Source organism: Tachypleus tridentatus, chromosome 3, assembly GCF_004210375.1.
Source record: "Tachypleus tridentatus isolate NWPU-2018 chromosome 3, ASM421037v1, whole genome shotgun sequence".
Lineage (NCBI taxonomy): Eukaryota > Metazoa > Arthropoda > Merostomata > Xiphosura > Limulidae > Tachypleus > Tachypleus tridentatus.
This window is the reverse complement of record NC_134827.1, coordinates 61,862,027-61,875,843: the sequence shown is the minus strand read 5'-3', so window position 1 is coordinate 61,875,843 and position 13,817 is coordinate 61,862,027. Positions and strand designations below refer to the sequence as shown.

Here is a 13,817-nt window from a genome sequence, read left to right as displayed (position 1 = left end):
GATATTTTCAAAGGCCCGGCATGGCCAAGCGTGTTAAGGCGTTCGACTCCTGATCGCACCAAACATGCTCGCCCTTTCAGCCGGGGGGGCGTTATATTGTGACGGTCAATCCCACTATTCGTTGGTAAAAGAGTAGCCCAAGAGTTGGCGGTGGGTGGTGATGACTAGCTGCCTTCCCTCTAGTCTTACACTGCTAAATTAGGGACGGCTAGCACAGATAGCCCACGAGTAGCTTTGCTCGATATTCAAAAATAAACAAACAAAAACAAACTCAACAGCACCTACCTCCAACTCTCGCGCTTTTCTTGTCCAATGAAATGTAGTGTACTCATGACCCCGACATGTTTGCATCAGATTGAGAACTAAAATACCTGGATTTACAGTCCAGGTTCATACGTTTATTTCACATGAGAGGACTTTGTGAAGTTGCACAAATATTAACGTTATGAACCAATACCTTCATTTCTTCATAAATCATATATATTTTCAACATTTTTCAAAGTAGCTGTTTAATAAATATGTTATGTTAATGAAATTCTGGTCAAACGCTTCAAACTTATGAGCTATCGCTATTGAGTTTACGTGTAATGTGTTTAAACTAGTAAATACAACATTGGTTTCTTCTGGTGTATTGTGTTCAAATTAGTAGATACAGCATTGGTTTCTTCTGGTGTATTGTGTTTAAACTAGTAAATACAACATTGGTTTTTTCTGGTGTATTGTGTTCAAACTAGTAAATACAGCATTGGTTTCTTCTGGTGTATTGTGTTCAAACTAGTAAATACAGCATTAATTTTTTCTGGTGTATCATGTTCAAACTAGTAAATACAGCATTGTTTTTTTTTCTGGTGTATCATGTTCAAACTAGTAAATACAGCATTGGTTTTTTTTTCTGGTGTATCATGTTCAAACTAGTAAATACAGCATTGGTTTTTCTTCTGGTGTATTGTGTTCAAATTAGTAGATACAGCATTGGTTTCTTCTGGTGTATTGTGTTCAAACTAGTAAATACAGCATTAATTTCTTCTGGTGTATTGTGTTCAAACTAGTAAATACAGCATTGGTTTCTTCTGGTGTATCGTGTTCAAACTAGTAAATACAGCATTAATTTTTTCTGGTGTATCATGTTCAAACTAGTAAATACAGCATTGGTTTTTTTTCTGGTGTATTGTGTTCAAATTAGAAAATTCAGCACTGGTTTCTTCTGGTGTATTGTGTTCAAACTAGTATATACAGCATTAATTTTTTCTGGTGTATCATGTTCAAACTAGTAAATACAGCATTGGTTTTTTTTCTGGTGTATTGTGTTAAAACTAGAAAATACAGCACTAGTTTCTTCTGGAGTGGTTTCTTTTGGAGTGTTTTCTTCTGGAGTTGGTCTTAGTAGGAAGTTTAGTTGTTTTTTTATTTTTGTATTATTAACATGATAACTGCAATTATTCAAGACTTCATAAAGATTCATGACATTAGAACCATTTTTATTAAAACATTCCAGTCCTAAGACTCCATCTTTCATGTTAAATTTGTCAGAATATCGACCTATATTTTAATACCATAAGTATTTGAAAGGTTCTATAGGAATATTGTTTTATTTCAACTATAAAACATGAACGTGTAGACATGGAACTAAAACTGTGTTTTTTTTAAAAAGTGAGCTTTATTACATAAGTTAATTACACTATAATCTTGAACTCCATGGATATAAATATTTTAAACTGTCTACGTATGGTTTCTTGAAGGTCTGGTTTCCCAGAGAGTAGAATCTTCCTGTGGAAAGATAAAGAGCAAAAGAATGTTAGTAACTGATATCTATAATACAGATATTTATAACCAATACAATCAAACAGATATTTCTTGTTAAAAATTCATTTAAAGCGGTGACTGTTTTTATAATAAGTAACATTTGATAGATAGCTATGTGAGATTTGTAGTTCCAGCTGGTAGTTTGTGTTTTGTAAGTTTAGTCAAAACATTATAAAATACTAGTTTTGAAAGTTCATAGAACACCACCACGACTTGAGGACAATGTCACCAAGTAAAATAAAAATTAATTGACAAATATCATACATTATTTGGGTTTATCTTTTCATAAGATTATATGTGTGTTACGTTGTCAGTTTTGTACTACACAGCGAAAATATGATGACAATTGTAATGTCTTTTCATACTGAGGACATCTTACCATAGGTAACAAAACTGGTATTCAATGCTTTGATTCTTACCGATGTCGGTTCAGTGGAACTTGTAGCCAAGACCTGCATAATAACCAGCACCGTAACCATAGCCTGGATAGCCGTAGCCGGCATAACCATAACCATAGCCTGGGTATCCGTAGCCAGCATAACCATAACCATAGCCTGGAGAGCCGTAGCCAGCATAACCATAACCATAGCCTGGGTATCCGTAACCAGCGTAGCCGTATCCATAACCATTAAGAGCACGTTGGTTATCGAAACTGTGGGTTACGGCAGAGCTACCAGTAACAGCTGCAGCTCCCCCATAGTAACCACCATGGTAACCTCCGTAAGGAAAACCTCCAAGGAAGCCGCCTAAGAGGCCAGCGAAAGACACGGAGCACAGGGCAAGGAAAGTGAGGGCAGACTGTAAAAATGATGTCATAGCTTTCAGAATATACAAATATAAAATATTAAATATAGATATTTAAATGTACATACACGATAACATAACTCCAAGTTGTTGATATATTACTCTTATAATTTAAAAAATTGTATTTTTATAACGATTCAACATTAGTTTGATGTGACTTAAGTTTAATTTAGTAACTGTTATCTTAAGGGAAGACGCATTGTACTTTACTACATTTTATAAACTCCAGAGAAAAAGAACAGTTTATATATTTTTTGGGTATTTTTGACTTTTTAACTCTTAATTATTTATGTTCAGTTCAGTTGAACTGCCATTAACAAAGAACTCTGAAGTACAATGTTGGATTTTATGTTAATGTTTACCATGTTACTGAAATATCAAATGTTATGGTGCCAAAACACCATGAATAAGTTTATTGTAAAATGCTACTGACGGTATTAAAAATTATTGACTGTATTGACTTTCGAAAAACAAAATCAGGACACATGTTTAGTACAATAAATACAACTTACCAGAGTGTTCATGGTTTATGGTTTCAAATAGCTCTTAAGCCGGCTACAAGAGTGAAACTGTTCAGTTTATGACACGAAGAGAACCGCTGGTCCTTTTTATACTCACACAGAACGTTTTTTTGCGTAAACTGTGACCTATAAAACACCAAGGTTACTACACTAGTCACAAAGTGTATATGCGCCTTTTTTTAACGATTGATCGGGCTGGTACGTTACTGTAGTCAATGTCAGTCCACGTGCCACGCTCCACTTTCACCTATACGGTGCGGAAAATGTATCAAGATTTTCGTTTTACTTCTTTCGTAAAATAATGTTACAGCACATAAACGCGTTTATATAAATGACATCACACTACTACCACTACAGATTACTTTAAAGTTATGTCATGTATTTGCTTTTTATTAAAAATATGGTGAAGTAACAGGATAAGAAAGAGTGGCGTAAATTACTTGTGATTAAGAGTAATTGATGTCTATTTTCCTTTACTTCAAATGGCGACAGTGGACACATTTTAGAATATCTAAACATTTAGGCCTAACAAGGAAAATGTGCATTTAGGCCTAACAAGGAAAGTGTGCTTATAGGCCTAACAAGGAGAGTGTGACTATTTTATTACCTGAAATTCAAGTGTTCAAAATAATATTACTGTAATTTAACCTTGTATTTCAGCGATGTATGTTAAAAAAAAAGAAACCTATATTCGCTTTAGTAACGAATTGTTATCAAACAATAATTCATAATTTATAACTTTCTATGGAAGCTTAATAATTTAATCGAACGTTTCCATGGAAACATCAGGATTGTTTGTTTGTTTTTTTTGGAATTTCGCACAAAGCTACTCGAGGGCTATCTGTGCTAGCCGTCCCTAATTTAGCAGTGTAAGACTAAAGGGAAGACAGCTAGTCATCACCACCCACCGCCAACTCTTGGGCTACTCTTTTACCAACGAATAGTGGGATTGACCGTCACATTATACGCCCCCACTGCTGGGAGGGCGAGCATGTTTAGCGCGACGCGGGCGCGAACCCGCGACTCTCAAAACATCAGGAAGTCACCTAAAATGCTGCATTATTTTTAATATTTATATGTAATTTAACATCCAAAATAATTTGAGCCTCTGATAAAGAAATTATCGCACGTGCAAGACAAAAGCAGTAGCTTCATATACATATGTAATAGAAAAGAAATCTTGCGGTGTAATATTCAGAATGTTGGTGTAGTGTCTGGTAGATTAGGATACCTATAATGATATTCATCCGCCTCTATTCTCTGTTTACATGGAATTAGAAATTAATGTTACTAAAAATTCGGTCAGACAAGAATTCAACAACAATAATTATTGTTGTGCATACATGACATAAAAGGCACAACAATGAAAGTGGTAAACAGTTGGTAAACATATAAGTTAGACTTTTAGAGATAAACTACATTTAAAAACCATGGATGTAATTTAATTTAATTGTAATGTTTCAACCAGTAAATAAATTACTCTATGGTGTAATTTCTTTGTTTTAAAGATTTGCGTTTTTTTATTGATACGTATCAAATTACGGACAACATAAAATAATATTAGGAATACGCCTGATATAAACTACATTCAGGCTGTTTGTATCACTGTTTCTTCACTTATTTTTATAAGTATTTTTTTTAATTTCAACTGAGACATATTTGTTTCTATTGTAAAAATGTTGAAGGCTTGAAATTCTCAGGTTTTTGTGAATAGCTCAAGACAACAGTTTTTTTGTTTGTTTTGGCTTTAGTTTTGTTTTTCTTAGTTTTTGAATTTCGCGCAAAGCTACTCGAGGGCTATCTTCGCTAGCCGTCCCTAATTTTGCAGTGTAAGACTAGAGGGAAGGCAGCTGGTCATCACCACCCATCGCCAACTCTTGGGCTACTCTTTTACCAACGAATAGTGGGATTGACCGACACATTATAACGCCTCCACGGCTGAAATGGCGAGCATGTTTGGTGCGACCGGGATTCGAACCCGCGACCCTCAAATTACGAGTTGAACGTCTTAACACACCTGCCCATGCCGGGCCATTAGGCTTTAGTAACGAGACCTTAACAGTAAATTTTTCAGTTTTAAAACATGTTTCGTCTTTTAAATTTTTTTAGATGTCTCTATTTTCATGTGTTTATTAATGTAGGTGTGTAAATTTATGGTTTATCCTTAAAAAGAGCAAATCTTTTGTTTAAAATCATATCTTCTATTTAACCTTGATTTACAATACAAAGAAATAGTAACAAATGTCATTTAGCTTTGATTCCACACTGAACTCCCTGCACTTACACGTCTCACTTTTTCAGTTCGTGTTAAATGTGGTTCTAATTGTGAAAGACAGAATAATCAACTTTTTCACTGAGTGTCCTTCGTAGTTAAATTAGGACATTTTGTCAAATTCCAGTTTTGTTTGGAGTGAGCACCAATAAATAAAAACGAAGGTTTCCAACACAATTAACTTATGTCATCTCTTCTGACCTTGTTTGTTTGACGAATGTTATGAAGATTGAGGACGTTTGTAGTATAAACATTTCCTTCCACTGTTTGTGTTATCGTTGGCCAAGATTTAATCGTACGAAACAAATCTGCTATAAATATCAATAGAATAGCCATCACTTCGCATCGTATCCAAGTGTTGAATATACAGTCAGTGTTTCTGGACAGAGATCATTCATGTTTCTCAACATTATAAAGGTAGTAAGCGATACCCTTGATGTTATTGGTTTCAGAAAGGGTTTTAGAAACAATTTGATTCATGTGATTTCATAAGAAACTAATATAGTTTGTTTGTTTCGAATTCCGAGCAAAGCTACACGAGGGCTATCTGCGCTAGCCGGCCCTAATTTTAGAGTGTAAGACCAGAGGGAAGACAGTTAGTCATCACCACCTACCACCAACTCTTAGGCTACTCTGTTACCAACGAATAGTGATATTAACCGTCACATTATAATGGTCCCATGGCTGAAAGGACGAGCATGTTACTTAACTACTTTTAAATCATGTAGACCTTTCGTTCTTAATCTGATATAATTTGGAGTTATTCGTTTATCGGTAATAAATCACTTTTTAAGTATTTCAAATTATGTGGACGTAGTTGTTACTACGGTGATCTACAAGTTGATGTTTAAAAACTAGAGATTTTGGAACATTTCGACGAGAAAAATATTTTTAGTTTATGGGAATAATTCAACTTATCAACTTATCTGATGCTTGAAGTTACACGTTCGTAGAATTTCGACAAATCATTCACAACACCCAGTTTCTCGTCAGTATTCGGATTTGTATATTTGGATAAATTTTTTTATAGGTGTACTAAACTTTCATCAGTTGGTAATTTACTGTAAGTTTTAATAACTACTCAGAACATTGTTTAGAAACAGACTGGTTCTGTGTTTAGCAGACACCCTTCTTTCTTTTTACGGGTGAATAAATTCTGTGTGTAAAAATATATTCACAACTTTTTACTGACACAACTTATGAACAAACAACCGAGAGAAAATCTCTGAAGTGGCTTTTTCTTATACAAACAGCCGAGAACGAATAATAGAGATCACTTTTATCATGCTTAAAGTATGAAGGTGAAAAATAACTGAATATTATTGGTTAACGTAAAACAAATGAAGATAAATCTTAGATTATAGTTAATATTTTAACGGTTCTCGAATTGTTGGGTATATATATATATAGGTCGTTTGCGTTCTCCTATTGGCTGTTGGTGCTTTTGTAGCACGTGAAAGAGGCTATTCCTACAGCACTGGTGACTCTTCTGTGACCGTACAGCACGACACGGCCCGGCATGGTCAGGTGGTTTAAGGCGTTCGACTCGTAATCCGAGGGTTGCGGGTTTGAATCCCGTCACACCAAACATCCTCGCCCTTTCAGCCGTGAGCGCGTTATAATGTGACAGTCAGTTTCACTATTCGTTGGTAAAAGAGTAGCCTAAGAGTTGGCGGTGGGTGGTGATGACTAGCTTTGCGCGAAATTCAAAACAAACAAACAAACAGCACGACACCCTGCCCTATTCTTGCTACCAAGGTTTCTACAACTACACCTATCCAGGTTACAATATTTATCCGTACAACCAGTACCATGGTTTCAATTACGCTCCACGCTATTATGGTGGTTACAATTACGGATTGGGTCACTACAACTACGCTGGCTATCCATACTACCGTGGGGCTCTCGGCCGTTTCTATTAAGTAACGAAACGTAAGTTCACAGGCGTGTATGTATTAGTTGTTTTACAACTTGTATCAATTAAACCTTCTTTTATAATATAAGTCGCAAGACTAAGACGAAAGGTTCTATGTTGGAAACAGATTGGTTGAGAAAATAACATTCATGACGCTAAAAATAAGGTTTGATACCGTGGTGGGCATGTACAAATTATTGATTTACATACAAATAAAAATCTATGTTACCTGTACAACCATTTTACCTTAATTGCGTCAGATAAACGAAGATTAAACCAAGAATTCATCATATTCTTTAAGGGCTGTGGATAACCGATACTTGCTTGGAAAAAAGATGCATTTTACGTATGCTTTCGGAAACAATCGTAATTCGAACAACTGTTACGTTTTTTTAGATGTTTATGAATGAATGAATATATTTAAAAAAAAAATGTAGACCTTAGAGTGTGACGTTTCTTTTTGTTAATATAACATAATGTCTCCCAGTGGCTCAGCGGTATGTCTGCGGATTTATAACGCTAAAAACCGGGTTTCGATACCCGTAGTGGGCGGAGCACAGATAGCCCATTGCGTAGCGTTGTGCTTAATTCAAAACAACAATATACATTAATTTTTGTTGAATGACAAGAATAATTTTGTATCATTTACATTTGAATAAACCAAAATAAACTCTTTTAAAATTTAAAACAAATGAAAGTGCTTGTCTGTTTGTTTTTTGAGAAATTTGATTTTCTGTATGGAGAGAATTCACTACTGTTTCAAAACCTATTCAAAAGGTTAACACAAGAATTTTAACACAGTGTCGAGATTCCAAAACTTCGTTATGATTTTATTAAAGCACAAGGATAATAAAATAAAACAATATATTATATAGTTGACCTCGGGTTACGTATTACTGTGGCTATCTTCCTGCCAACGGTTTTCTGTATCGAAAAATAAATTAAAAACAAATTATAAAACTATGTTATTGATACATACTAGTTTTGGGTATTCGCTTTAGTAAAACAAAAAAATAAAACTAATTCTGGAGTCAAATAACACGTGGCTAAAACGCATAATGAATATGAACTAACTTATGAATTATGTTTATGAAAATAATTCCGGGATAAATCTATTATAAATTATTATCATAAATATATGAAAAGTGTTTTTCTACTGCTATCAATGAGGCTTGTTAAACACCCAATGTTTTCACGTGACTTACAAAATTTGGTTCTCTTACCCAGGTCAATAGTATCCGTACTGAGAACCGTATCCTTGATTATATCTGTAATTAACTTCACGAACGTCGTACGGATAAGCGTCTGAGTAATCGTTGAGTACGTTTGGCACGTTGCTATGGTATCCACGAAAATCATACCCTATATTTCCATAGTCGTAACCATAACTGTAGGATCGTCCAAGGCGGCTGTACCCATCGCTACGAGGAAAGAAGGTTGGTTGGTTTCCAGAATTATAGACGCTTCTGTATTCATACACGGGTGTCTGAGAGTCAACACCAGCTGTTATGACGATAAAGACAGTTGCTACTGCACAGTAAAGCTGTAAGAAAAAATTAAATAACATATTTCAGGGGATTAATAGGTAAGAAAACCCAGGTATCTGTTGTTAAAGAGGTTTCTAAAGATTTTATTAGCTTTAATAAAACGTATAAACCAATGTTATTTACCAAAAGTTTCATGTTTAATCTTCCAGATTGGTCTCTGCAACTTTGTGATCTGACTTGTGGAACGTACCTTAAGCTGTCTTACAGACCGTAAGATGCACTCTGTTCTCTCCGTTAGAATGTGAGATGTATATATATATATAGTTCGAGATGCATGGTCCAGTGGAGAAGACGAGCAGAAATACAAGTTACCAAGTCGTATTGATGACAGTTGACAAGGCCATTTAGTGGCCAATGTACCTTTTACAGGCAAACAATAGCATTATTCCCTTTCGTGTAATCCACACCAGTTACCAAGTCGTATTGATGACAGTTGACAAGGCCATTTAGTGGCCAATGTACCTTTTACAGGCAAACAATAGCATTATTCCCTTTCGTGTAATCCACACCAGTCTATATGATACTGACGTTATGATTTGGCGAATCGGTTCAGTTCTTATGAAATTTTCACCAAGTGCATATATGTAACTAAGCATTTGTAATATGTCTTAAAAACAAATATTACGTATACACGTACGATATTCGCACTGTCTCAAGCACACAGTGAGAACTCTCACATACATAGTAATTAGAGTATACTCCAAACTTACATGAAATTACCACCACGTTTCGTCACGCTATAGGTTGTTATTTCGTGATTTTACGGCCCTCTTCTGGGCCCTTTGAGAGATAACTATATATATAAAACAATTTAAATTCTCACACTTATATATGTAGTTTGTGGGTGTACTTTGGAATCACATATAGACTACAAAGTCATGTTAATCTGAATGTGCTTATTGACTTTAACGTAGAATTAATGACTTGTAAACAACAGATAGTTAAGTTTCATATTTTGCGATATTTATTAAAGTAAACTCAGAGCAGTAAAGCCAGTACACAGAGTTAAAGGGTAATTATTGTGACGTTGTACATAAGCAGAAAACGCTATATTATATTTGGGTCTTACTTCGACAGATTAGTTGTTCAAACCACAACAAATACTTAATATTGAATGGTCTTTCTAAAGCGAACAAAACCTTCTAAAAATCTCTAAATTTTAAACGAGTTTGAAGATTAGCACAAAGATACAAAATGTTTTTTTTTGTGCTCTGCCACCACGAGTATCAAAACCTGGTTTCCAGCTTTGTAAGCTTTGCAGAGATACCGGCCGGTTTCCTACTAGGACTAAAAGTAATAAAGCACTATTTGCTGAGACTTCAATACCATGCAAACAGGACTGACTCAGTCAAATTGTAATTGCTGTAGATACCTGTATGAATGTATTATTCGTTGTACTCTCGGTGTAATAGTCAGAAGTATTATTCGGGTCACCATCAGATTAATATCACGTAACCTTTGACACATCAGTGGTGAAGTACATCTAAATACTGTTCACAACCACTTCAACAAAGACTTTCTCACTGAGACTAAGGTTGTGACTTTCATTTGGAACTAGAGAAAACATTGTAAAGGAAGAAGTTTAGTCACTGAAGTTTAGTCACTGTCTTTTTAATGTGTTCTAAGTCACTGAAGTTTAGTCACTGTCTTTTTAACGTGTTCTAAGTCACTGAAGTTTAGTCACTGTCTTTTTAATGTGTTCTAAGTCACTGAAGTTTAGTCACTGTCTTTTTAATGTGTTCTAAGTCACTGAAGTTTAGTCACTGTCTTTTAATGTGTTCTAAGTCACTGAAGTTTAGTCACTGTCTTTTTAACGTGTTCTAAGTCACTGAAGTTTAGTCACTGTCTTTTTAATGTGTTCTAAGTCACTGAAGTTTAGTCACTGTCTTTTTAACGTGTTCTAAGTCACTGAAGTTTAGTCACTGTCTTTTTAATGTGTTCTAAGTCACTGAAGTTTAGTCACTGTCTTTTTAATGTGTTCTAAGTCACTGAAGTTTAGTCACTGTCTTTTTAACGTGTTCTAAGTCACTGAAGTTTAGTCACTGTCTTTTTAATGTGTTCTAAGTCACTAAAGTTTAGTCACTGTCTTTTTAATGTGTTCTAAGTCACTGAAGTTTAGTCACTGTCTTTTTAATGTGTTCTAAGTCACTGAAGTTTAGTCACTGTCTTTTAAACGTGTTCTAAGTTACTGAAGTTTAGTCACTGTCTTTTTAACGTGTTCTAAGTCACTGAAGTTTAGTCACTGTCTTTTTAATGTGTTCTAAGTCACTGAAGTTTAGTCACTGTCTTTTTAATGTGTTCTAAGTCACTGAAGTTTAGTCACTGTCTTTTTAACGTGTTCTAAGTTACTGAAGTTTAGTCACTGTCTTTTTAATGTGTTCTAAGTCACTGAAGTTTAGTCACTGTCTTTTTAATGTGTTCTAAGTCACTGAAGTTTAGTCACTGTCTTTTTAATGTGTTCTAAGTCACTGAAGTTTAGTCACTGTCTTTCTAATGTGTTCTAAGCCTCGCAAACAAACGATTATTGAAACACACTTTCCTTTTGTTTTAATGTTTTCATTAGAGCAACCAAAGAACTAGTAGTGAGTATTTCTCACTAGGTGCCTCTGCACTAGATTAACGGTTCAAAATAAGACGCCCCCTAGTGGCTCAGCGGTATGTCTGCGGACTTACAACGCTAAAAAAGTGGGTTTCGATACCCGTGGTGGGCAGAGCACAGATAGCTCATTGTGTAGCTTTGTGTTTGAATCCAAACAATCAGCCCCTAGTGGCTCAGTTGTATGTCTGCGGACTTACAACGCTAAAAACCGGGATTCGATACCTGTGGTGAGCAGAGCACCAATAGCCCATTGTGTAGCTTTGTGTTTGAATCCAAACAATCAGCCCCCCAGTGGCTCAGTTATATGTCTGCGGACTTACAACGCTAAAAAATCGGCTTTCGATACCCGTGGTTGGCAGAGCACCAATAGCCCATTGTGTAGCTTTGTGTTTGAATCCAAACAATCAGCCCCCCAGTGGCTCAGTTATATGTCTGCGGACTTACAACGCTAAAAAATCGGCTTTCGATACCCGTGGTTGGCAGAGCACAGATGGCCCATTGTGTAGCTTTGTGCTTAATTCAAAATAACAACAACAATGCAAGATAATTCCTTCTTCTCTAATCACAATAAAGTGTATATTTTGAACCAACTCTTAAAAGACTATTTAGTCATGTTCGATACCAGCCCAGACATGGGAAGAAGGTAAGGAAGACTGCGAAACGTTTTCAGACATATGAGCACGTGATCATAGTATTTTTATTGTAAAAAAAAGGCTTCATAACATTGAAGCTGCTGATTAACAATAATAATAATGAATAACACATTTTCCACATGTTCATGTCGTATTGTAACGTTAAACATAATAAGTAGGCGAAACGCAGATTTCCACACATTATTTGCTTAACCATATTGTTATAAAATATTATACTAAGTGGCACAAATCATTTGAGTTTAAATAAAATCTATATAATTGTGTTTGTCTTAAAGCAAAGCCATAAAGAGACAGCTGCTGTGTCTACCGAAAGGTTTGTTTGTTTCGAATTTCGCGCAAAGCTACTCGAGGACTATCTGCGCTAGCCGTCCTAGGTTGTGTAAGTTTCCAACACGAGATGCTTATGAGGTTTTAAACTAAGTTTTTGTGAGTATTTGATTTAATATTGGATGCTGTTTCTTTATTCTAGAATTAATGGGCCCGGTATGGCCAGGTGGGTTAAGGCGATCGACTCGTAATCCGAGGGTCGCGGGTTCGAATCCCAGTCGCACCAAACATGCTCGCCCTTTCAGCCGTAGCGGCGTTATAATGTTACGATCAATCCTACTATTCGTTGGTAAAAGAATAGCCCAAGAGTTGGCGGTGGGTGGCGATGCCTAATTGCCTTACGTCTTGTCTTACACTGCTAAATTAGGGACGGCTAGCGCAGATAGCCCTCGAGTAGCTTTGCGCGAAATTAAAAAACAAACAAACCAGAATTAATAAAATGCAATATTATACTATCATTATATTTTATAATAAAACCAAACAATATTGAAAACAACATTTCCAATGGATATATTTTTTACATCCGCTCAACTTTCAGAATGATAAAAAAGAAGGTCGGTGCTTGTCAACTGAAATAACATGTTTAAGTGTGTGAAACAACTAAATCATGTTAAACATGTAGAGACTTCGTTAGTTTGCGCTTAGTGTTAGTTAAAGATAATAGTGTTTGTTCTTGTTCCTCCAAATTCGTTGTCAGTGCGTTAATTTGATGGTACAAACTCCCTAAGTACTTAATTCGATCCTCGTGGTAGTTACAGGTAACCAGTTGTGAAATTTGTTGCTTAATAATAGTAGAATTTAAATGTGGAAAGATAGAAACAACTGGTTTGTTGTTATTGTTTTGAGTTAAGTACAAAGCTACACAATGGGCTATTTGTGCTCTGCCCACCACGGGTATCGAAACCCGGTTTTTAACGTTGTAAGTACGCAGACATATCGCTGAGTCACTGGGGGACGACAACTGTTTCAAGGGAATCGTTTGTACTGAGTTTACAGAAAGACGTGAATATTCACGATATCATTTGAATTATAGCATTCAGTATGTTATTAAAATGTACTCAAGTCTTTAATAAGTAATACACTATTTTTATTTCTACTGTTTTACAAAATATTGATTGAGGACTCTCAAACTTATCATCAAAACCTTAAATTAGAATTTCTCTCCTCAGCTCATAGTTAGCTTCTTTTAACCTTACCCATTAGGGGATTTTTTACTGCGCATGACACAAAGTTTTACTGTCTAACATTCAAGCTTTTACTAACCTACTTTTTATTTTCATTATACTAGTTAGAAAAATGTAAAATCATAACTAATAATCTGTGCTTTAGTAACATATAACTTAAGTTCTTATTTTATATTTGAAAAAATTTTGAAT

At 35.3% G+C, this 13,817-nt stretch overlaps 2 protein-coding genes and 1 long non-coding RNA gene across 3 annotated transcripts in view; all 3 read right to left on the bottom strand.

Moving 5' to 3' along the window:
* Positions 1–13,817, bottom strand: part of LOC143246970 (uncharacterized) — a gene marked incomplete in the record, with an annotated part of 413,509 nt that overhangs the window by 356,313 nt on the left and 43,379 nt on the right.
* On the bottom strand, positions 1,638–3,266 carry LOC143246958 (uncharacterized). Its single transcript, XM_076494232.1, has 3 exons — positions 3,120–3,266; positions 2,223–2,601; positions 1,638–1,767 (listed from the first exon to the last, which is right to left on the bottom strand). Exons 1-2 carry the CDS (start codon positions 3,129–3,131, stop codon positions 2,233–2,235), a joined length of 381 nt encoding a protein of 126 aa, XP_076350347.1. The 5' UTR covers positions 3,132–3,266; the 3' UTR covers positions 1,638–1,767; positions 2,223–2,232.
* LOC143246966 (uncharacterized) lies at positions 8,119–9,103 on the bottom strand. Its single transcript, XM_076494239.1, has 3 exons — positions 8,986–9,103; positions 8,539–8,858; positions 8,119–8,239 (listed from the first exon to the last, which is right to left on the bottom strand). The coding sequence occupies exons 1-2, from the start codon at positions 8,995–8,997 to the stop codon at positions 8,544–8,546; spliced, it is 327 nt and encodes a 108-aa protein (XP_076350354.1). The 5' UTR covers positions 8,998–9,103; the 3' UTR covers positions 8,119–8,239; positions 8,539–8,543.